The 25,171-nt window shown below is 38.6% G+C and overlaps 1 protein-coding gene across 10 annotated transcripts in view; it reads right to left on the reverse strand.

The window, feature by feature from the left end:
* Positions 1–311: 311 nt before the first annotated feature.
* Positions 312–25,171, reverse strand: part of LOC126354809 (zinc finger protein 143-like) — a 99,809-nt gene continuing 74,949 nt past the window's right edge. For 7 of the 10 annotated variants that reach the window (XM_050004734.1, XM_050004736.1, XM_050004742.1 and 4 more), the window contains 6 exons: positions 22,423–22,670; positions 11,108–11,309; positions 10,008–10,216; positions 6,487–6,732; positions 4,962–5,099; positions 312–1,143 (listed from right to left, as the gene is read on the reverse strand). In XM_050004734.1, coding sequence (XP_049860691.1) covers positions 1,051–1,143; positions 4,962–5,099; positions 6,487–6,732; positions 10,008–10,216; positions 11,108–11,309; positions 22,423–22,670 — 1,136 coding nt within the window. In that variant the 3' untranslated portion in view covers positions 312–1,050. The remainder of the gene's footprint in view (positions 1,144–4,961; positions 5,100–6,486; positions 6,733–10,007; positions 10,217–11,107; positions 11,310–22,422; positions 22,671–25,171) is intronic. The other 3 variants (XM_050004743.1, XM_050004739.1, XM_050004738.1) reach the window with 2 other exon arrangements.

Consider the following 25,171-nt stretch of genomic DNA (forward strand, 5'->3'; position numbering starts at 1 on the left):
TTAATGTGGACATGTCAAAAATAAATAACTCTGTATTATCTTTTATACAGAATTCTGCAAATTTTTAATGGTTTAATGAAAATTTCTGGAAATATAGAATCTTATTTCATATCTACATTGTAGCAGAAACAGCGGTCAGAAAGCCTTTTGCCACCAGCTTCTATATGGAATTTTACTTGAAATGTTACTGACAAGAGAAACACCAAGTACCAGTTGTGATTGACAGATCATGGTAGCAAAATAATCACAGCTTTATTCATAAGTCTTAAATCAGTTCAAGTGGAAATAAATACACAACATCAAACATTAAATTATTTTCTCTTTTGTAATTTTTATGTATCTTCACTGACTGTACATGCACTTCTCCAGTCTCAGATAGCTATAGCTATTTGTGTGTGTGTGTGTGTGTGTGTGTGTGTGTGTGTGTGTGTGTGTGTGTTGTGTGTGTGTGTGTGTGAGAGAGAGAGAGAGAGAGAGAGAGAGAGAGAGAGAGAGAGAGAGAGAGAGAGAGAGAGAGAACAGTCAGGCATGAGTAAGAAGCATTTTCTTCAGCTGTAGCACATATATTCAATTAAGGCTCAGTACATCTTCAGTTAATGCAGGTCTATTAATATTTTATAATAAGCTACTAAATTCTAAAACACCAAAGTGGTTTTCTGTCTTTTGTGTTATCAATGTATTCGAAATGGACTTTCACAGGACTAGGATGCATGCAGACCATTCTTCCTCTTCATTTACAGGAAAGTTCTCTGTTTAGGTGCCAGATTTTTCGGTGATATCAAAAGAAGTCAAAGATTGATTTTCCGACCACAATCAATGAACTTTGAGAATCCAGAAAATTCTACATTCATATTAACAATGGCTTTTTTATCACCAGTGGACATTCCTTTGATGTTATTTGAACAGTGGCACAAATGTCAGAATGTTATTAAACAAGGCATCAAAACCATAGACAACAGCAGATGCATAACAGTCAGTGTATAAATACAGTGTCACATAAAGGTTAAATAACTTAAGATAGGCCTCCATGGCTAAGCTCAGCAACTAGCATTATGTTGAAATACTGTTGGAGGATTCATCTTCCACCATTTGAATGTGACATGTTTCCTCAGGAACTGCTTCTTTTGCTTGCACGCCAAACTGCTGTAACAGACAAGCATATGCCACAAATGAACCAAAGCATAATATGAAATTCTTACCAAAAGTCTATAGAACAATGGTTTTACATAAACAAATCTTAACAATGCATATATGTATGCAATCACAGTGAGATCTTTTCTCTCATCTGCACTTTAACTCCTATGCCTGGTTGAGTGAGTACTACAAATGATGACACTTGATACGCTTAGATTAATTATGGCATCTTCATTGCACAAGTGTTTGACCATAATGTAGGTATCATTGATTTGTTGTTTTTAGTATATGTACAGTCAGATGAATTACGCACGTTTTAATTTTTGTACACTTAAATGTATTGAAATTTGTTGCATAGGCTGTACAAAAGTGTGGCAATTAATATTCACATACTGTAGCATCTTTCAGGAAAAACTGTCTTTGCAACAACAACAACGAAACAACACATTTCTCTGGAAGAGTTTTTGTTAAGTCAAAAATCCTAAAGTGAAACACACACTTTCCTCACAATCTTATTACTACGTACCTCCCAATCTCATCACACCTTTTAGCACATCTCACCTCACCTAATTTACTCCCTATATAGTTAACAACCTTGCCACTTTTAACACAGTAATTCTTAAGTAGTTAATTGGTTTCACATTCCATGGATCATTTTGCATGAGAAGTCATGATGATGTGGAATGCGTCTTTTACATTCACATCACAAATTAATTCGCAAATATGGTTACATGCTGAACTTTTATAAGGTCTTTTTCATTATTTTTTTATTAACTTACAAATATGACCAGACACTGATACTTTTAAGAGCACTGTTTACTATTTCTTCCATTTCTGTGTATATGCCTGGATTGATTACAATATTAGTGTCATCTGCAAAAAGAACTACTTCTGCTTGTTGTATAGAGGGTGTTCAAAAAGAAATGAGTCTGAGGCATAATTACAGAAACCAGTACCTGCATGTTAGAAGTACTGACCCTGGCTGTTGAGACACTTGTTTCACTGTGACACAAGGCTATGAATTGCTGTCTCATAAAATTCCCTAGGCTGCGATGTGAACCAGTTCCACACGTGCAGCTGGACATCGTCGTCCGAGGTGAATTGTTTGCCCCTCAGAGCCTTTTTAAGGAGACCAAAAATGGTGTAATCACAAGGAGAAAGGTCCGGACTCTATGGAGGGTGGTCGAGAACCTCCCATTTGAACCTCTGCAAGAGTATTGCAACTGTGTTGGCCGTATGAGGCTTTGCATTGTCGTGGAGCAGAATGACCCCACGGATGAGACTGTCTGGTCGTTTTGATTTCATCATTAGGTGAAGGGTAGTCAAGGTTTCCGAGTAATGCTGGGCAGTCACTGTTGTGAATCTCTCCCTGCAATAACACCATTTTTGGTCTCCTTAAAAAGGCTCTGGGGGGCAAGCAATTCACCTCAGACAATGACATCCAACTGTACATACAGAACTGGTTCACATCGCAGCCCTGGGAATTTTATGAGACAGCCATTCACTGCCTTGTGTCACAGAGGGACAATTGTCTCAATAGCCAGGGTCAATACTGCTAACATACAGGAACCGGTTTCTGTAATTATGCCTCCAACTCATTTCCTTTTGACTGCCCCTTATATATTAGGTAGAAGATTGTTTACATACATAAGGAACCACAGTGGACCTAAGATTGAACCTTGGGGAACACCATACATGATTTCTCCCCAGTCACAATAATTTCCCCAGACTACTTTGATTGAATAACTAAGTACAAATTTCTGTGATCCTTTGGTTGTATATGACACTATCCATTGACTGGTTATATCACAATACCATATAACTTCAATTTATGCAGGAGAATACTGTTATTTGCACAGTCAAATGCCTTTGACAGGCCGCAGAAAATACCAACCTGCAGGTCTTATGTGTACCACTGGATACCTTAGTTTCCTCACTAGTAAGAGCCTCCTGTGCAATGAACACTGGTACATGAGGAATTACAGCAACATTTTCCAATGTTAATTCAAAAATTAATGGGCATATTAAGAAGCAAAGCAAAATAAAACTTTAGACCATGAAACAAGCTGGCAAAATATGTAGAATAATGCCAGAAACCCACAACAAACAAAAAAACTCTCACTCCCCCCCCCCCCCTTTTCCCGCTCCATCCCCCCCCCCCCCCCCCCCCTTCAAATTGCTGTGGCCCTCAATGTTCAGCATTTGGAAAGGATGACTGCGCAGTCACCTGATCTTCCTATGCTCAAGATAATCCACTCAAAGGGTCAGGGAGTTGTGGACAATTACAAAATGATATGGTTACACCTTCTTTGGATGCCCTCCGAGTATCTGTTGAACAGTATCACATTCCACTGCTGTGTTTCACTGAAAAAAATTACATGGTAAGGAATTAACCAGGTATTCTCTTCTTGTACCTCACAACTTAGATTGAAAAGAATGTGGGCCAACATGAACCTTGCAGTTTACTGATACAATAGAGAAAAGAAAATCTCAATTTCCATTCTTACTAACATGTACGAAAACTGTCACCTCTTTCACACAATCCAATATTTTAAAATTACTGTTAGAAAATAAATATTTTTTGGTGTGTTACAGAAACTATTAATGAATGGCATATGATGGAAACTTTTTTCTTGTCAGTACTCCCTGTGTAAGTTAATATTTTCTCAGTGAGTAGAGGCCAACTTTGAAATGTGATTCTGGAAGGATTGCAAAATATTCATCAACAGATACCACAACCTCTTCATATTTGGAAGCATGTAGAATTCAGAAAAGTCAAATCTGGGAGTAAAGTCATTGTTCTGACTGTTCATAGTTCAAATCTCTCATTTTCCCACAGAAAAGTATCATTGTATGGAAAGAACTATTTTCATGAAAGATAACTCATTTGGTTTGGCAACTGAGCCCGCATATGGCCCTAGTGTTTCCAGGGGGTTTAGAAAATGTGTACAGTGTTCATCAGTTACCGTTTTATTTTTTATAGTGTAATGATGAAGAATAATCTGTTTCGCACCCCAAAAAATACTATCCATATTCTCTTTGGGAGGTAAAACTGAATTTAAGTATTTTCATGTCGAGCCAGTGTCTTCCACCCTTTACTTTGACAGTGGAACTATGTCTCATCTACTGTCACAAATTAACACACAAAACCATTTTGATTCTTTCTAGAATGGTACAAATTTTATTGAGAACTTCCTCTTCACATTTTCATTTGGCCAGCATTCACAAAATATGGCAACTATATTGCACAAATCTTTTTCATTGTTAATTCTTCGCATAAAATGTATAATACTCTTTCTGCTAATGTGGATACAACATTACATATTTCATGCATCTTTTGTCGATAGTCACGCAACAGAATTTTGTACAGTTTCTTGTTACTTGCTTATTTCTTACAGTTTTGAGATGTACTCCACAAAGATCAAATTTAAGAGAAGGATATGAATTCAGCCATCCATTTCTTAAGTGTCGGACATGAAAAATCTGGCTTTTTATAAAATCTTCACCAACTTTTGGTGAATTTTTATTAGTGATAATTAGTCCAAACGAAATAGTTTTATTTGACTGTGTGGTATTCCAGTTTCTCCATTTGGATGAAACACACACAGCATTACCACTTGAAAAATGAGTATAAACAAAACCATTCCACAGATCAAGTTGATGTTGGATTTTTGTCAGTTGCAGCATGCATATCATCATAAAGTTTCACTGATATCACTATCTGGGAAGACAAAACCTTACTCCTTGCTTTCTTATTTACAGCCTTTTACTGTGACAAAAGGTAAATGCATGCATAGAGAATTAACATTTTTTTTTTGTCAACTTACTTCTAGGTCTGCCAAATTCACAGCATCAGTGACAAAAACTAATCGACTTGTTGTGCCCTGGACTGCATCTACAGCATTTGGATCTTCTGATGTTTGTAAGGCCACCAATGTGCTACCATCTTTTTTCACTCCTGGAAACTGCAATAGTAAGAAACCTGTGTGTTAAAAGCTAAAGCATAAAAACTACAGTTTGCTCAATACAGAGTGAACCTGTTGAATGAAAACAATAAATATCATGATTAAATGTTAGGATTATAATGACTTACACTCACATTATAAAGAATGAGGCAGAATAAATAGTAATTTTGAAAAGCATGTTAAGAAAAATTTCCAAAGATGTTTTTATTGCCTTTTTAATGGTGTCAAAGTGAAGCAATATGAAAATGAAATAAATAGACTATTTTTTGATAACTCTGGTAAGAGGCTATTTGTTACACATTCTTTCAGGGATGTGCTGATGTTTTTCATCACTTTCGGAAGGATTTCTATTGGTACTTGAACCAGTTTCCAATGGATTCATTCTTTTAGTACCTCAGTTGCTTCTTCATGCAGTTATTGTTCTGATAAATTTTATTTTCAGGCTGTTGTTGTGGTCTTCAGGCAAGAGACTGGTTTTATGCAGCTCTCCATGCTGCAACCCTATTCTGTGTAAACTTCTTCATCTCCAAGTACCTACTGCAATCTACATCCTTCTGAATCTGCTTAGTGTATTCATCTCTTTGTCTCCCTCTACTATTATTACCCTCCATGCTGCCCTCCAATACTAAACTGGTGATCCTTTAATGCGTCAGAATGTGTCCTACCTACAGATACCTTCTTCTATTCAAGTTGTGCCACAAATTCCTCTTCTCCCCAGTTCTATTCAGTGCCTCCTCATTAGTCATGTGATCTATCCGTCTAATCTTCAGCATTCTCCTGTAGCAACACATTTTGAAAGCCTCTATTCGCTTCTTGTCTAAACTATTTATGATCCATGTTTCACTTCCATACATGGCTACACTCCATACAAATACTCTTCGAAAAGGCTTCCTGACATTTAAATCTTCCTCAATGTTAGCAAATTTCTCTTCTTCAGAAACGCTACCCTGCCACTGCCAGTCTATATTTTATATCCTCTCTACTTTGACCATCATTGTTTGTGAGGTGTGGCAAACAGTGGTCATGTGATGTCTCCATTGTGAGAAATCAGTGATTTGGAACTGAATCATAAATAAATTTTATGCTTACACCCACTGCATGGTAAGTTGCTCTGGCTTATTTAAAAAATATCTTCTTGTTTACTTCATTTTGTGCAAGTTCATAATTTTGTGAAGTCACTGTCACACCATCGTCAAGAATATCTTTTGAGAATGTTGGCACCACACAAATCTCTCTTTCATTGCATGAAGAAATGGCCGAGTTGTCCAAGATTTCTTCACATAAGCATTTTTGTCCTAATTTGCAACAGTCTGAGTGTTGAAAGTACATTGAATGTAAGCCAGGAAATATCACAGAAATCTAAACTCATAATTAAAATTATACTCACAGTTTTAAGTTTTTTCCCTTTTGTGACAGATTCGTTGTTTGCAAACTCGAGGACTCTGTCACCAAAAAATATTTCGGTGCCATCGTCAACTTCTACAATACCATGAGCTGTTCTCTTGTGCATTGTAAGAGTAGAGGCTTGTCTGTAATGTCTTCCACAAACTCCACATAAATATGGTTTCAGCTGAGTGTGGACCATGTGGTGTTTATACAGACTAGAATATTCAGTGAAACGTTTACCACAATCCTGTCGTGAAAGATAAAGAATTATAATATATATAAAAAAAAGTCTCTGGAATTAATTTGGATACTTGCAAAAATAAAATATATTTCAATGATAATGAAAATACAGAAAATAAATAAAAAAAATTTAAAACTGTGAATCAGAAACAAGACAATAGCTGCTTATGTCATGGATAAAGTAGTAAGCATCAAAATACTGACATCTATGAGTTAATTTAAACAATACTGTAATCAAAACGAATATTTGCTGTGCAACAGAGTGCGTGCTGATTTGAAACTACCTGGCACAAAGTTTAAGTCTCCCAGGAAGTTTCAGTTCTGTAGTCATTTATGAATACAGAAACTTTCGGCATGTATAATGTAACTGTTAAGAATCAATTTCTACAATATTATGAAAAAAATAGACCACTACTCACCATAAAGATGGCACACTGAGATGCAACTCATCATGTCACCTTCACGACTAGTAACAATCTGTCCTTTTCATAATATTGTTGTTGTTTTAATGTGAATTTTAATTGTTTGAAGTATCAGTTTCTCATATTTTTATATAAATTATCTAACAAATTATCACCATATAATGCAGAGATTATTTTTAAACACTCTCAGTTCTCTTCTCTGATCAAACAATGCTTAAGCTGAACTGAAACCAGACACAAGAACTGATATCGCTGACCCAGTTGCAGAAAACATTTCTTAAAAATTAAGATAAATAGCATCATCTACTTCTGGAATACAAACTTAGTTGTTTCAAAACATTGCTTACCTTTGGCTGATAACAATGTTCTCTTAAAGGAAATAGAAAATTGATCATGAAAGAGTAAATTTTGACAAGCTAGAAAACTTCTAGGGCTATGACTAGCAATTCATGGTATATTTCTGGGTAGGTATTTGTAGCAAATATTAATGTACAGAGGTTCAGAAATGATGCTAAAATAAACAGTTTGTGTTATCCAGGGATATGCAGGGATAACTAGATTTAGAAACCTCTGGGATAATGGAAAGCCATAGTTATGCAGATCCTAGATTAAACCAATAAATTAAATTTGCCTATTGCGAAAGGCAGGTATAGTATGTATGCCAGTCTGATTATGGTTTTCCAGTTCCAATACCCATGAACAAATGTTAATTTTCTGTTTATATGCCACAAGTACCAAAGATTATTGGCAATAACCGACCCCCTCTTGCACAGTGAAGCTGTAGTACGTTACATCAAAGTTAAAGTATGAAGAATGTTATTGTAGGGATACAGAAATATTATGTGGTGGGAATTAAAGTCAATCATTTTATTGGTCTTTTTTCCTGTCACAAATTACCAATGTAATTTCTTTGAGAAGTAAAAAAGAACAAAGATAAGAAGAACATATCCAAAAAAGATAAAATCAGGATAAAGGTCAAGTACTACTTAATGTGTCTTCCCATATGCTATAAGCATTTTCATGTAACCCAGAGGTCTAGGTGGCAGCTGCAGAATCTAAACACTACTGCCACACACTAAATTCTTCTGACTCTATTTTGAGATAAGACAGTCATTTGGAATAGCGTCATCTGCACAACTTGCATTCAAAGACAAATTAACTGCATCAAATGTACCAGGGGATGGGGACTCATACATGAAGTACATTTAGCTTTATAAATTCAAGAATACATTTTAATAGTAGAAAAATATCTTTTACAAAACTGAAGCTTATTTATAATGACCTTGATTACCTAAGCAATAAAATATCTGCATATGTGCTTAAGAGACATATTACAGAAGAAAATGAGGGAGGGAAGGGGAGGTGGAGGCAGGCAGGGGACAGAGGGAGGGGGGAGGTAGAGAGAGAGAGAGAGAGAGAGAGAGAGAGAGAGAGAGAGAGAGAGAGAGAGAGAGAGAGAGAGAGAGAAATGAAGATGTCAGAAATGAAACTGGAGCACAAAGCTGAATGAGGAAATTGAGAAGAACAGGTTAAAATGATTTGGACATGTAAAGAGAACTGAAGATAGAAGAATACCAAAATGAATGATGGAGGCCAACTTTGAGGGCAAGAGGGAGACCTGGAGCAAGATGGACTGACTGAATAAAAGTGAGTTTAAGAAGGAATCTGGACTGGGTCAAAACAGTTACAGAAGAAGAATGAAAGAAAGGCACAGGAAAGTGGGAAAGCACCGTAAATATCCCAACCCGGAAATGAAGTCTATGACAGGCCTTAGCGTTCCTGTATCACAGGCAGCTGCTACCAGTTTACTGAATTCTTCATCGAAGCATCACTCCCAAAATACCCTCCGCCGAAGAAAAATGAACATTTAAATCGTCAAAGGTGATTTGACATGGATGATCAATGCAGATCAATATTGTGAGACTACTAGAACACTATGGTCAACGATCCAAAATTGTAGATGGAGAATGCTTTCTCATGTATTGTGCTTCCTCACAATCATGCCTGCTCTCACTAGGCTGTTACACCCAGAGACTAGCTGGATCAATTTGAATGGTAAATTAGTATCACCTATCCCACAATTCGAACCTCTTAGCAGGTTTCTTTTCAAAAAGCTGCAGCAGAACGGAGTTCCTATGCGTTTGCAGACATCAGCTCGCCTGGTCATATTTCACAGAGGACACAAGGTACTGCTACAAGGATAGTGAGCACTGGGGAAAGGGGGGGGGGGGAGGCTGTGTCATTAGGACCTCCAGTCCTGGTACCATCGGCCCACCACAACAGCCAGAGATACCAATGAAGATGGATATACTTTGGTTCTTGTCAAAGCTTTGACTAATACCAAACTGCTACTCACAGGTTTACACTGACTAACTTTCCCTTTTCTTTGTGAATTGGTTTACAAACTGTTTTCAGTATGGTAAAGGATGGACAGCATGAAACCTGTTGATGACTCATGTCTCTAATATTCAGAAATTATTTACGAGCCATTTCGCTTTTCCACTTGCTCCCAAGAACACAGGATGGATAGGGCTTCATGTTAGTTGCAGTCTAGCTGCACTCAAAAGTATTCCTACTTGGTATTAGTTGGGTGTTAACTGGTGCTGACCAGAACTCTGCTGTTCCCAATGGGCTACGTTCAGCAACTGCTACTTACATTGCAAACTCAGGGATTGTGTACACATGACACTATCTGAGCCGAGCATATGCATACTGTTGTGATGAGATCAGAAGAAGCAAGAAAAGAAAGGATATTAGAAATTACACAAAATTACGAGATGAAAAGACCTGGAATGATTTTATTATTTGGCTTTGCATTATATCACACACAATTTTCTAAATGTGTATTTAACATGCGTACCTTAATACTACAAACATACGGCTTCTCTCCAGAGTGTATCCTGAGATGGTTCTTAAAATTTGTTGCAGATGCAAACGCTCTTGTACATCCTTCAACATTACAAACATAAGGCCGTTCACCAGTATGTGTTCTCACATGCACTTTTCGTATATTAGATGTAGTAAAGGAGCGTCCACAACCAGCAACTGGACATGTGAATGGGCGTTCCCCTGAAAAGACAAAATGTTCATTTAAAACAATAACCACCTCAAGTCCCACCAAATATAAACATAAGGTAATCAGCTTTTTGTATATCATGAAAAACAGGAAAACAACAATACACGAGCAATAAAAGTTCTTGAGGACGAGATTTAAGATTCTTGAAATTAGTATATGGAAGGAGATTACATTATCAGAATGACAACCTTGTAGATGAAATCTCACAACAACTTTAACATGCCCATAGCTAAGTACTTCAGAAATGATGACTTCTTTGCAATTTTTTACCATACCAACATTAAAGATAACGGATCGAACACCCATCATCTATCATCTATCTTCTTTCCTAGATACAATTAAGTTAAAGGCAGTTGGTCTTTGCTCATGCCATACATCACACTCAAGGTACAGCTTCATCTTTCTTTTCTGGCACTATGGCCCATGGAGGGACCTGGCTTTGTTGAAGACCTGTCTCCTCCAGTCTCTTCTTGACTCTGTCAAACTTCTCCAGTTCTGCACACCTAATCTTTTCAGAACTCTCTCTACATCTTCCAGCCATCAAAGTTTGATCTCTCCACATAGTTACTGTTTGGCTCTGCAGACAGCACCTTCTTTGGCACCCGCTGTTCCTTGATTCTCGCACATCATGTCCAAACCACTGCAATCTTCTTCTGTTTACACCTATGGTGATCGGTGGGTTTTTATACAGTTCATACAGGTCTGCATTGGTCCTAATTCTCCAAGCACCATTATCACATTTTTCTTGTATATCTTCCACAATGCTTTACATCTGTCAACTACGATGCACAATAACATTTACTGTCTCAATAATAGTACAGGTTAATTAATATCAAGTAATTCTGCTACAGATTAGAGCGAACAAAAAGCAAAATAATCTTTACCCGTATGAGTACGTAAGTGCTTCTGAAGGTCTCCAGAAGTTTTGAAGGCTTTCTTGCATGTGTCTTCAGGACACCTGTAAGGCTTCTCACCAGTGTGTGTACGAATATGGGCTTTCCGACCATAGCCTGTTGCAAATGCTTTATCACAACCCCGAACAGTGCAACGGAATGGCCTGTCTCCTGTGTGTGTTCGTTCATGAACCTGAAATAATTGAAGCCATGCATTCATTTAAAATAAACAGTCTTGTTTCTCTCTCTCTCTCTCTCTCTCTCTCTCTCTCTCTCTCTCTCTCTCTCTCTCTCTCTCTCACACACACACACACACACACACACACACACACACACACACACACACACACACACACAAACAAACAAACAAACACAAACACACACACAAAATTCAAGCTTTCGCAACCAACGGTTGCTTCATCGGGAAGGAGAGGGAAAGACGAAAGGATGTGGGTTTTAAGGGAGAGGGTAAGGAGTCATTCCAATCCCGAGAGCGGAAAGACTTACCTTAGGGGGGGAAAAAGAACAGGTATACACTCGCATACACACACATATCCATCTGCACATACACAGACACAAGCAGACATTAGGATATATATGATAGTATTAACAGATAACCATATTTTGACCTGTGATAACATTTACATCTCCATATGTACTCTGCAAGCCACTACACTTTATACTACTGCTCAGTATTCCCTTTCCTGTTCCATTTGCAAATGGCGCTAGGAAAGAAATGGCTGTCTGTATGTTTCTATATAAGCTCAGATTTCTCTTATTTATCTTTGCAGTCCTTATGTGAGATGTATGCTGGTGGCAGTAGGAAGATTCTTAGTCTGTTGCAAATGCTGGTCCTCTAAACTTTCTCAATGGAGTTTTACTGAAGGAATACCTTCTTCCCTCCAAGGCTTTCCATTTGAGTTCACACATTTACCTAATACTCACATGCTGATAGAACTAGCCAATAATAAATCGAGGAGCAGATCTCTTGAATTGTTTCAGTGCTTTCCTTTAACCTGACTGGTGGAGACCCCAAACACTTGAGAAGTACTCAAGAATGCGTAACACAAGTGTCCTATACTCTGTCTTCTATATAAACAAACTTTGCTTTCCTAAAATCCTCTCCCAGTAAAGCCAAGCTGAACACTCACCTTCCCCACAACAAACCCAACATACTCATTCCATTTCAGGTTGTTTTGCAATGTCTGTGCAAAGCCAATATGATTGTGTCAAGCAGCACACTACTAATAGCGTATCTGAACATCATAGGATTGTTTTTCCTACTCATCTGCATTAACTTACATTTTCCTACTTTTAGAGAACTCTGCTATTCATGAAACAAAATAAAAATTCTGTAAAGGCATCCTGTATTTCCCTATGTTCACTTAAAGATGACACAGTCCAGTGTACTACAGCATCATAAGCAAATAGTTGCAGACTGCTGCTCACCCTATCCTGTCACACTTCCCTGAGGAATTCCTAATGATATCCATATAAAAAGTGAACGCTCACTATCCATGACAATATACAGGGCTCTATTATTTAAAAAGTCTTCGAGCCACTCCTGTATGTGAGAATGTTTTTTATACACTTGTACCTTCATGAACAGTCTGCAGTATGGCACAGTGCCAAATGCTTTCTGGAAACCTAAAAATAGCTACACACATAACATTTCTCCATTATGATTAACAAGTAAGCAGCCGACCACAGTGGTGCAATGGAAAAATTCAGCACAGCATAAAGCCATAATGACAGTCATTCAACTCACAATGAAGAATGCTTTCAGAATTATTTCACAAGAAACTCTTGTAACATTTATACGAATGATTAGCAGTGCAAGGAATCTCGAGTATGCACACGCAGTCTCACAGGAAACACAAAACAAATGGAAACATCAGTGTAACCGTACATAGTTTTTACATGTTCCTTGAAAAACACTAACAGACAGGATGTGTAAATAAACTTTCAAGAATTGTCTCAGAACATGGAATTTATTGAATACTTTCATACATCAGACTAAAATTCTTCAAAATAGGTGCCTTGAGAAACCACACACCACTGCTAACGAGATTTCAACTGCTAGTAAGCTCCCCTGGAATTCCTTAACCAGAATGCTGTTCTGAAGCCTCGCCGAAGCCTTTTGGACTGCTGTCAAACTGCTTACCTTTCAGGTCTCTCTTCATCCGGGGAAAAAAAAAGAAATCACTGGGGGCAAGGTCAGGGCTATAGGCTGGCTGCGGTAGGATTGCCATGTTGAACCGGGTCAAAACTTCAGTGACAGTGAAGCATGTGTGAACAGCCACATTGTCATGGTGTAGTACCCAGTCGTATTTCTTCTCTCGGCACACTTGATCCCTCAAACGGCGGACCACTCCAGAATAATACTGACCATTGACAGCCTGTCCGGCAGGCACAAACTCTTTGTGGATCATTCCTTTTGCACCAAAGAAAGCAATAAGCACGCTTTCACACGTGACTTCCTCATGCGGGCTTTCTTCGGCTTTGGTGATGCGGAGGTGTGCCGCTCCAAGTTCTGCCTCTTCAACTCTGGATCGTATTCAAAGAGCCAGGTCTCTTCACTAGTAACCACTTTGTCCAAAAATTATGTTTGGTTTGCAAACGTTCAACCATTTCCTGTGAAACAGCCAAGTGCTGCTTCTTCTGTTCATCTGAGAACACTTTAAGGACAAGTTTTGTGCACACTTTTCTCATCATTATATCTCCTGTCACTAGCTGAAGCAGTTTGGTGATTCAAACCCATTTCATCTGCAACCTTTCTGATGTTGAGATGTCGATCACTGTTTAAGACTTGATGCACTTTGGCCAGATTTTCATCAGTCCTGCTTGTTCGAGGTCTTCCACAGAGTTCATCATCCTCCAAGTCATCACGGCCATTTTTGAACCTCTTGTGCCACATGAAAATCGCAGCATGTGACAAGGTGTATTCTTTATAGGCCTCTTGAATCATTTTGAATGTTTCCATACTGGTCTTTCCCAGTTTTACACAAAAATTTGATTAAACACCGCTGCTCCAAGAGCCGCTGCATTTCGGACACTCCGATTTCTTGATGATGTTTTGAAACGGACACTCCCTAAACTTTCAATGCTTTGACTCCAGAATTTTGCCAGCGAATGCCAATGCTTGGCTCACTTAGCCAACAGCCCCCACCACCTGCCGCAGATGGTGAGACTAGTCTGCACGCACACCGCTACTCAGGAAAAAATCAGTCTTGAAACTTTATTTACACACTCTGTCACTCAGATTTGATTATGGACATCTTAATAGTTTATAACACAACAGACACTACAGTCACTTAATGAATGTAAGTGCAGAATATTACACAAAACTTATAAAGGATTACTTGCTAATTACCTACTATGAAGTATTACAACCAATACAGCCAACTGATAGTACATACATTAGGTTATTTTTCTGGGATGAGTTTGAATACAACCTCTTGGTAAAAATGCTGTCCTTGTGCATTCAGCCACGTTATCGCAAAGTGTTCCACCTTCTAGCCTGAAGCAAATCATCAGCCTCCTAGGTGTCCCTCCAAGTGAGGAAAAAGGAGAAAGTCGCTTGGTGCGAGGTTGGGACCACAGCGGGTTGGGGGGGGGGGGGGGGGGTTGACGATGGTCCAGTGAAACTACTTCCACAGCATTGTGGTCTTCTTGGCTGTATGAGGTTATGCTTTGCCATGAAGGAAGATGATGTCCTCAGTTGGAAGTAATGGGTATTTCCTCCTGACTACTTTGAGCAATCACGTCCAGGTCTTACAGTATCAATCAGTGGTCACTGTTTTCCCCCTTTCCAAAAACTCCACGAGTGTGACACAATGTCCCAAAACATTGTGGCTATCACCTTCCTCCAGATGGCAGTCACCTCAAACTTCTTTGCCTTTTTGCAGAGGAGGGTTGTTTCTACTCCACTAATGACCACTTACTGTTGGGAGTGTAGTGGTGTATCCATGTTTTGTCACCCATGATATTGCTGTGAGGAAAACTGCCCCTTCCCTGGAGAACCATTGCAGAAGTTACAGGTTTGTCCTTGTACACTTCTCTTTGTGTTGGTTGGTCAAATTTCATGGAACCAGTCAGCAAAAAACTTTCCAGCACTGCAGAATGTCACGAACAATGTGACAAATGCTTCCCAACGACATTCCCAATTCCACCATCACATGCCATAACATGGTCCTTCCATTGTCTTGAATCAGCTCCACCATGCAAGCTGTGCTCAAATCTGTTAATGCCAATTCTCAGTCAGCCATGGTAATTCTTGTTGGTGACATTTTCTCTAATGGTAATGAACTTCGACACCGTTCTTTGACATACTGACATGATATTACAGTCTGTCTGTGAACCTCTACAAGCTACCAATGAATTTCAGACATAGTTACAAGTTCTGCCCACAGAAATTGAATAACTAAGCAGATTCCTTTGAGAGCAGTTTTCCAAACGAGTCACCTACAACTAGTGCTGTATGTGACGGATCCCTGAAACTCTGCACAGCTGCCAACCACATGTATCAGGATTACCTCAAATTACTAATTTCATTGTAAGAGATAAAAATATAGGAACATCAGCCTTGTAACATTAGTTTCTGAGCACTTCTCATATCTTAGAACATACAGGTATAGGAACAGATTTGCTATCATGTTTACTACTTTGAAACAGTTTTACAGAGTGCTGCTAAAGTTTTCTTAAAATTCTGTGGCATTATAAATGACCAAGCTTGGATTTCAATATGATTGACGCACTCAGCAATCAAACTAGAAATATAAAAAAAACTATAGACTAAAACTAACAAGTTACTTTCCATTTATAAGACCTCATCACCAACTCAATCACAATTTTAATTTTTTTGGAAAAGCTTAAATTTCATGGTTTTTGAGGTACAGTAACTAAGTTGTTCACTTCATATTTAATTCATACCAAGCAAATGGCCACCTTAAATAGCTGACGCATCTCTCATGATGAATCTTCTTCTGAATGGGGACAAATTGCTACTGGCATTCACTAGGGTTAAATTCTGGGAACACTCCTGTTCTTGCAATAAGTAAGTGGCCTTCCATGTTATACTGATAAAACAGAAATTGTGCTCTTTGCAGATGATGCAAAAATCATATTCAAGCCCAACAGAACTGCAACAACAGAATTAACAATAAATGAAATTCTCAAAGACAATATTGACTGGTTCATGGTAAAAGGCACCTTTCTTTCTTACTAAAAGAAGAAGAAGAAGAAGAAGAAGAAGAAGAGGAAGAAGTTCACACAATTCTACACAAGGCAAGGTGTATAATATCAATAACAATGCGGCAACGGGAAAGAAAATATATATAACTGGTTGCATAAAATTCCTGGGTCTGCATACTGATCATAACTTGAATTAGAAATAACATATTATCAATCTTTTCAAAAGCCTGAGTTCAGCAACATTTGTTCTAAGTGCAATTGCTGGTTTTGCTGATGAAGGCATCAGAAAATTAGCTTATTTTGCATTCTTTCATTTCTTGGTGTAATATGGAAAAATTTTCTGAGCCAACAGACACAAAGTATTCATTATACAGAAACATGCCATAAGAATAATATCTGGTGTTCATCGTTGAATTTCATGGAGACAGCTGTTTAAAACATAACACATTAGACTACTAACAATACCCTTACATACATTTATTCCCTTATGAGATTCATCTGAAAGAATCAGGCATTATTTGGAAATAATAGCGTCATTCATCAATACAACACCAGGAAAAAAATAGCCCCCATCATCCACCACTTAACCTCAGTCTTGCGCAGGAAGGAGGAAAGCACACAGACATAAAAATATCTACATGAAATATATTCACAGTTGTAAATGTGGACAACCTACAGCTGTGTAATGGAATGACAACATTGAAAATTTGTGCTGGACCAGGACTCGAACTTGGATTTCCCACTTGTCACAAACGACCACCTTAACCATTTCAGCTATCTGAGCATGCTTTACAGCAAGACCCAAACTTCCATATGTCGTCATCGATGTGTCAACACCTGCACTTGTTCATTCATTATGTATATTCCCGTACAGGAGAGGCATTTTAACTAAAAGTTACTTGCTTGATATCAGCAGAAAAATAAGATTTTCTAAAAACAAAGATGATGTGACTTACCAAACGAAAGCGCTGGCAGGTCGATAGACACACAAACAAACAAACACAAACACACACACATAATTCAAGCTTTCGCAACCAACGGTTGCTTCTTCAGGAAAGAGGGAAGGAGAGGGAAAGACGAAAGGATGTGGGTTTTAAGGGAGAGGGTAAGGAGTCATTCCAATCATGGGAGTGGAAAGACTTACCTTAGGGGGAAAAAAGGACAGGTATACACTCGCACACACACCCATATCCATCCGCACATACACAGACACAAGCAGATATTTGTAAAGGCAAAGAGTTTGGGCAGAGATGTCAGTTGAGGCGGAAGTACAGAGGCAAAGATGTTGTTGAAAGACAGGCGAGGTATGAGCGGCAGCAACTTGAAATTAGTTGAGGTTGAGGCTTGGCAGATAATGAGAAGACAGGATACACTGAAGGGCAAGTTCCCATCTCCGGAGGTCTGACAGATTGGTGTTAGGGGGAAGTATCCAGATAACCCAGACGGTGTAACACTGTGCCAAGATGTGCTGGCCGTGCACCAAGGCATGTTTAGCCACAGGGTGATCCTCATTACCAACAAACACTGTCTGCCTGTGTCCATTCATGCGAATGGACAGTTTGTTGCTGGTCATTCCCCCATAGAAAGCGTCACAGTGTAGGCAGGTCAGTTGGTAAATCATGTGCGTGCTTTCACATGTGGCTCTGCCTTTGATCGTGTACACCTTCCGGGTTACAGGACTGGAGTAGGTTGTGGTGGGAGGGTGCATGGGACAGGTTTTACACTGGGGGTGGTTACAAGGGTAGGAGCCAGAGGGTAGGGAAAGTGGTTTGGGGATTTCATAGGGATGAACTAAGAGGTTACGAAAGTTATGTGGACGGCGGAAAGACACTCTTGGTGGAGTGGGGAGGATTTCATGAAGGATGGATCTCATTTCAGGGCAGGATTTGAGGAAGTCGTATCCCTGCTGGACAGCCACATTCAGAATCTGATCCAGTCCCGGTAAGTATCCTGGCACAAGTGGGACACTTTTGTGGTTCTTCTGTGGGAGGTTCTGGGCTTGAGGGGATAAGGAAGTGGCTCTGGTTATTTGCTTCTGTACCAGGTCGGGAGGGTAGTTGCGGGATGCGAAAGCTGTTTTCAGGTTGTTGGTGTAATGTTTCAGGGATTCCGGACTGGAGCAGATTCGTTTGACATGAAGACCTAGGCTGTAGGGAAGGGACCATTTGATGTGGAATGGGTGGCAGCTGTCATATGGAGGTACTGTTGCTTGTTGGTGGGTTTGATGTGGACGGACATGTGAAGCTGGCCATTGGACAGATGTAGATGGAGGTCAACGTCAAGGAAAGTGGCATGGGATTTGGAGTAGGACCAAGTGAATCTGATGGAACCAAAGGAGTTGGGGTTGGAGAGGAAATTCTGGAGTCCTTCTTCACTGTGAGTCCAGATGATGAAGATGTCATCAATAAATCTGTACCAAACTTTGGGTTGGCAGGCCTGGGTAACCAAGAAGGCTTTCTCTAAGCGACCCATGAATAGGTTGGCGTACGAGGGGCCATCTTGGTACCCATGGCTGTTCCCTCTAATCATTGGTATGTCTGGGTTTCAAAAGTGAAGAAGTTATGGGTCAGGATGAAGCTGGCTAAGGTGATAAGGAAAGAGGTTTTAGGTAGGGTGGCAGGTGATTGGCATGAAAGGAAGTGCTCCATCGCAGTGAGGCCCTAGATGTGCGGAATATTTGTGTATGAGGAAGTGGCATCAGTGGTTACAAGGATGGTTTCCGGGGGTAACAGATTGGGTAAGGAGGCTAGGTGTTCGAGAAAGTGGTTGGTGTCTTTGATGAAGGATGGAAGACTGCATGTAATGGGTTGAAGGTGGGAATGACCAGCGACAAACTGTCCATTCGCATGAATGGACACAGGCAGACAGTGTTTGTTGGTAATGAGGATCATCCTGTGGCTAAACATGCCTTGGTGCGTGGCCAGCACATCTTGGCACAGTGTTACACCGTCCGGGTTACCTGGATACTTCCCACTAACACCAACCTGTCAGAACTTCGGAGATGGGAACTTGCCCTTCAGTATATCCTCTCTTCTCGTTATCCGCCAGGCCTCAATCTCCTCTAATTTCAGGTTGCCGCCGCTCATATCTCACCTGTCTTTCAACAACATCTTTGCCTCTGTACTTCCGCCTCGACTGAGGTCTCTGCCCAAACTCTTTGCCTTTACAAATGTCTGCTTGTGTCAGTGTGTGTGTGTGTGTGTGTGTGTGTGTGTGTGTGTGTGTGTGTGTGTGTGTGTGGGGGGGGGGGGGGGGGGGGGGGGCGCACACGCGCGAGTGTATACCTGTTCTTTTTTCCCCCTAAGGTAAGTCTTTCCGCTCCCGGGATTGGAATGACTCCTTATCCTCTCCCTTAAAACCCACATCCTTTTGTCTTTCCCTCTCCTTCCCTCTTTTGTGATGAAGCAACCGTTGGTTACGAAAGCTTGAATTTTGTGTGTATGTTTGTGTGTCTATCGACCTGCCAGCACTTTCGTTTGGTATATATATAAAACAAAGATGCTGTAACTTACCAAACGAAAGTGTTGGTATGTTGATAGGAGACAATAAAAAACACACAAACATACACACAAATTTCAAGCTTTTGCAACCCATGGTAGCTTCATTGGGAAAGAGGTAAGGAGAGGGAAAGACGAAAGGTGTGGGTTTTAAGGGAGAGGGATCAAGCGTGACTTCCTTTTAACTGTACGTTATATGTTACATTGCATTTAGGAACTTTCAGGTAACTGAACATGTATCAATAATTACAGATTTCTGTAGTTGTATATATACGTTTGGATGTAGCTGTATTGCGTTGATGTACTGGTCGATATTGTGTGGTATTATTCCTGTAGTTGATAGTATCATTGGTATAATGTCAACATTATCCTGATGCCACATGTCATTCACTTCATCAGCCAGTTGGATGTATTTTTCAATTTTTTCTCCTGTTTTCTTCTGTATATTTGTTGTATTGGGTATGGATATTTCGATTAGTTGTGTTAATTTCTTCTTTTTATTGGTGAGTATGATGTCAGGTTTGTTATGTGGTGTTGTTTTATCTGTTATAATGGTTCTGTTCCAGTACAATTTGTATTCATCATTCTCCAGTGCATTTTGTGGTGCATACTTGTATGTGGGAACGTGTTGTTTTATTAGTTTATGTTGTATGGAAAGTTGTTGATGTATTATTTTTCCTACATTGTCATGTCTTCTGGGGTATTCTGTATTTGCTAGTATTGTACATCCATTTGTGATGTGATCTACTGTTTCTATTTGTTGTTTGCAAAGTCTGCATTTATCTCTTGTGGTATTGGGATATTTAATAATATGCTTGCTGTAATATCTGGTGTTTATTGTTTGATCCTGTATTGCAATCAAGAATCCTTCTGTCTCACTGTATATATTGCCTTTTCTTAGCCATGTGTTGGATGCGTCTTGATCAATGTGTGACTGTGTTAGATGATACGGGTGCTTGCCATGTAGTATTTTCTTTTTCCAATTTACTTTCTTTGTATCTGTTGATGTTATGTGATCTAAAGGGTTGTAGAAGTGGTTATGAAATTGCAATGGTGTAGCCGATGTATTTATATGAGTGATTGCTTTGTGTATTTTGCTGGTTTCTGCTCGTTCTATAAAGAACTTTCTTAAATTGTCTACCTGTCCATAATGTAGGTTTTTTATGTCGATAAATCCCCTTCCTCCTTCCTTTCTGCTTAATGTGAATCTTTCTGTTGCTGAATGTATGTGATGTATTCTATATTTGTGGCATTGTGATCGTTTAAGTGTATTGAGTGCTTCTAGGTCTGTATTACTCCATTTCACTACTCCAAATGAGTAGGTCAATATTGGTACAGCATAGGTATTATAGCTTTTGTCTTGTTTCTTGCTGTCAATTCTGTTTTCAGTATTTTTGTTAGTCTTTGTCTATATTTTTCTTTTAGTTCTTCTTTAATATTTGTATTATCTATTCCTACTTTTTGTCTGTATCCTAGATATTTATAGGCCTTTTTTTTCCATTGCTTCTATGCAGTTGCTGTGGTTATCCAATATGTAATCTTCTTGTTTATTGTGTTTTCCCTTGACTGTGCTACTTTTCTTACATTTGTCTGTTTTAAAAGCCATATTTATATCATTGCTGAATACTTCTGTTATCTTTAGTAATTGGCCGAGTTGTAGATTTGTTGCTGCCAGTAGTTTTAGATCATCCATGTATAGCAAATGTGTGATTTTGTGTTGGTATGTTCCAGTAACATTGTATCCATAATTTGTATTATTTAGCATGTTGGATAGTGGGTTCAGAGCAAGACAGAACCAGAAAGGACTTAATGAGTCTCCTTGGTATATTCCACACTTAATCTGTATTGGCTGTGATGTGATATTATTTGAATTTGCGTCTGGATATTATTATTATTATTATTATTATTATTATTATTATTATTATAATATTCACTAGTCTATTTCTCATTGTACTATCACACGACTGGCTACTACTGACTTCAACAAATTCCAACAGCCACACACAAGGCACGAGCTGCCTACACTGGAAGTGAACTTTGGCCGTTATTCCTTTCAGACTGCACTCACTTTCACCTCCTCTGTGCAGCATAAGGCACGAGCTGCCTACACTGGAAGTGAACTTTGGCCGTTATTCCTTCCAGACTGCACTCACTTTCACCTCCTCTGTGCAGCATGCAATGTTACCATAATAAATGTTCACAAATGATTAAGTTCAGCAATCACTTTCAAACTATCAAGTGTTTCACGAGTTTCCTTCCCCAGTCCCAAACTTGTGACCTACAGAGCAAAAAGCTATTTCTGCAGGAGAGCCCAACAATGGTACCTGTCATGAGTTGCATTTCTCATCAGAGGCAATGTGCCGTTTTACAAATACAAATTTAAGACATTTTGAGGGACATTCTGTACCTACCTAGAACTTTATCTGTAGGTCATTATCAAAAAAGTTTTTTTAAATAATACATTAACACAAATAATTGTAGTCCAAAAAACTTTGCATGCGGCTACATATTTGTTATTATGTGTTGCAATATATTAAACAGGCAAAAATGTATTATTTCTACAGTAACTATATTGTAAGAATAAAAATAATAAATATAAAAAGTAGTGTGTCTAACCCTGAGGTGATGCAGTGTAGTGTACAACTTCCCACAGCCTTCATGGGTGCACATGAAGCATTTAGGCCGTGCCTCTTCTACTGGTGTGATTTGTATTTCCGTTTGTTCTTGCTCGTCTTGGTATGCCTTCTGTAGATTTTGTTGAGAATGTTTTTTGGTTGATTCATCATCTATACTTGCCAATAAATGCTCTGGGAGAGTAATGTATGCCGTTGTGCCATCTTCAAGTGCCACACTCTGGCAATTTTCTGTGACAGCAAATAATATATTTTATTGATTGTTAATCAAAGAACTTTCTTTTAAGTCGCAAGACTGAAAATTTAGCCAACTTTATTATCTTAACAGAAAAACATCAGCAATATAATATTATTTTTTACATAACAGAAATTAAATTCACGCAACAGAGAAATAGTGTTATACCATATTTCATTTCTTATGTAACCAATTTTTATTTATTTATAGGAATGAAGGAATGCAGTAAATATTTCTTAATACCAAGAAATCTTCCACTATGTGATACACAAATCTGGGGAAACACTGTTTGCAGAGCATGTCTTGGTCACTGTATCGATCAAACTCTAGCATTCACAAAGAACATATGATGAGCAGTGATTCTGTCAGTTTCAAGTCATATACATACCCTCTAATCACATGCCATTTTCTGCTGAGAGCTAAATCACAGCTCAGGGTGAATAGCTTTTCACTCTTTTACGGCATAAGCAAAAATAACTAACTGTCACCTTTAAAAGAAGGTGTTCACAAAGGAAAACTTTCTACAGAACAATTATTTTATTCACTCAAGGGCACAGAGTGAACACAATGACAAGATAAATTGGTAAGAGCTCCTCAAATATTGTCTTTTGAAGAATGAGTAAGCTTGGTTTGCTCCATCCTTCCAGCTGGGTGAAGATGCAAGGCCTGATTGAAGTGGGAAAAATTGCTCCTTACAGAATTAATTCCTCGTACAGATACAACAAAACTTTCTACAGCTGAATCCTCATCTGCATTTTCAGCCTCAGCAGACATCACCACTTTGTTTTCCCTGGAAAAGAACCTTCAGCTTCAGTACGCAGAAAGGTCTTTCACCACACTGTACAAAGACAGTGCCACATCTTATATTTCTGCAATGTTGAAGTATTTACACTATTATCTACAAAACCCCTAATAATAATACAGTTTTCACTGTCTGCAGGTCATTATTACACAAAACTATCATGGATACACAACTTTATATTTGTGTAAAAAACATAATGGGGTAATGGTATTAGTATTATTTTTAACATAAAAAGGATGGATACTGTTAGTTATAACCGTTGTTTAAGTTGTCTTGCACATGACACCCTGTAATGATTCCCAATTTTGTGTGGATGAAAGGAACATTGTTGTCATAAACTAGTCGAATGAGATGTTGCTATCATTCTGGAAACTTGATTGTTACTAAAATAAGGAAATTTTAATCACATAGACTTCTTCTACTGACACTAGGAAATGCGAAACACTTGACAATATCCAAAGAAAAGAAGTGTTAGTGAGGATAAATTTTCCCTTATTTCTGTTAAAGTGATGTTTGCAGAACTCCGAAGTAGCTCACACTGCAACTAGTTAGCGGATCCGTTTAAACCGCAGGCAGGATAAATCTCGATTAATAAAACTCCCTCTGATGCTGTTTCATATTGTACACGACAAGGAAACCATAGATTATAAATACATTTATACTATATGACGGGAAATTGTTTGTACTACGGTTTACTACAGTGTTAGTATTAATACACTGTACATCTTAAAACCTTAAGGCCCCCGTAAACGATCAAACGTGTTTGATGAAATTGCTCTTACGTAGCCATGGATTTGCCAAGCAAACCCGCGTATGTTCAAAGAATATTTGTCTGTCAGTTTAACTTCACTTTGAAGCAGATGCTGTCTGTGTTTTGATAGTAGTTAGAACGGCCACAAATGCAAACAAACCAGTCATGGCATTGACTTTTGGCACTGTGTTTGAAGAAGAAGAAGAAGAAGAAGAAGAAGAAGAAGAAAACCAGACACTGGTCCAGGGAATAGCTTAAAGGAGAGATTTGCCAATGAATATCTCCTAAAGGAAATATAATTGTCAGAACCCGATGATTACATCAACTTTTTGCGGATACGCAGCGTAACGTTCAACAACTTGTTTAACATTACTTCGCCCTCACACTGAAGAAGAAGACAAGTATGCGAAAATGTAATCTCTTCTACTTATTCCTCTAAGACAGTTCATTAAAATACCACAAAGCATGATCATATTGCCCACATCATCCTCGGAAGAGCCGGAGAACTTAAATTTGTCTTCTTTCATTTCACTTTCGCTTGTACATAACTGCACGTGTAAAATATTGATTTTGTTCATAACCTGTTCATATGTAATATATGGCTGGGAAAGATGCTATTTCTCTAACATCACGATAATTTTCAGTGCTATTTTGTTTTCATACTTGACCGCAGTTTCCATGGTTGTGGAAATTCACGATGTAATGGGATAAATTGTAATAAAACAATTTTTCACCTAACATTTGCGGCGAAACATAGTCATAAATAACTTTCGCTATGGTATCTTGTCAAACTTTCCGTCAATCAAAATATGATCTATGCTTGGCAAACATGTCAAACAGCACCGCACACAGCCAAATATTTGGCAAGCATACTTAATTTGACAAAATGGTTAATCGTTTACGGGGATCTATCTTTACACAATGTGCTTTACGCATTTGCTTGA

The sequence above is a fragment of the Schistocerca gregaria genome, chromosome 3, assembly GCF_023897955.1.
Source record: "Schistocerca gregaria isolate iqSchGreg1 chromosome 3, iqSchGreg1.2, whole genome shotgun sequence".
In the NCBI taxonomy this organism is placed as follows: Eukaryota; Metazoa; Arthropoda; class Insecta; order Orthoptera; family Acrididae; genus Schistocerca; species Schistocerca gregaria.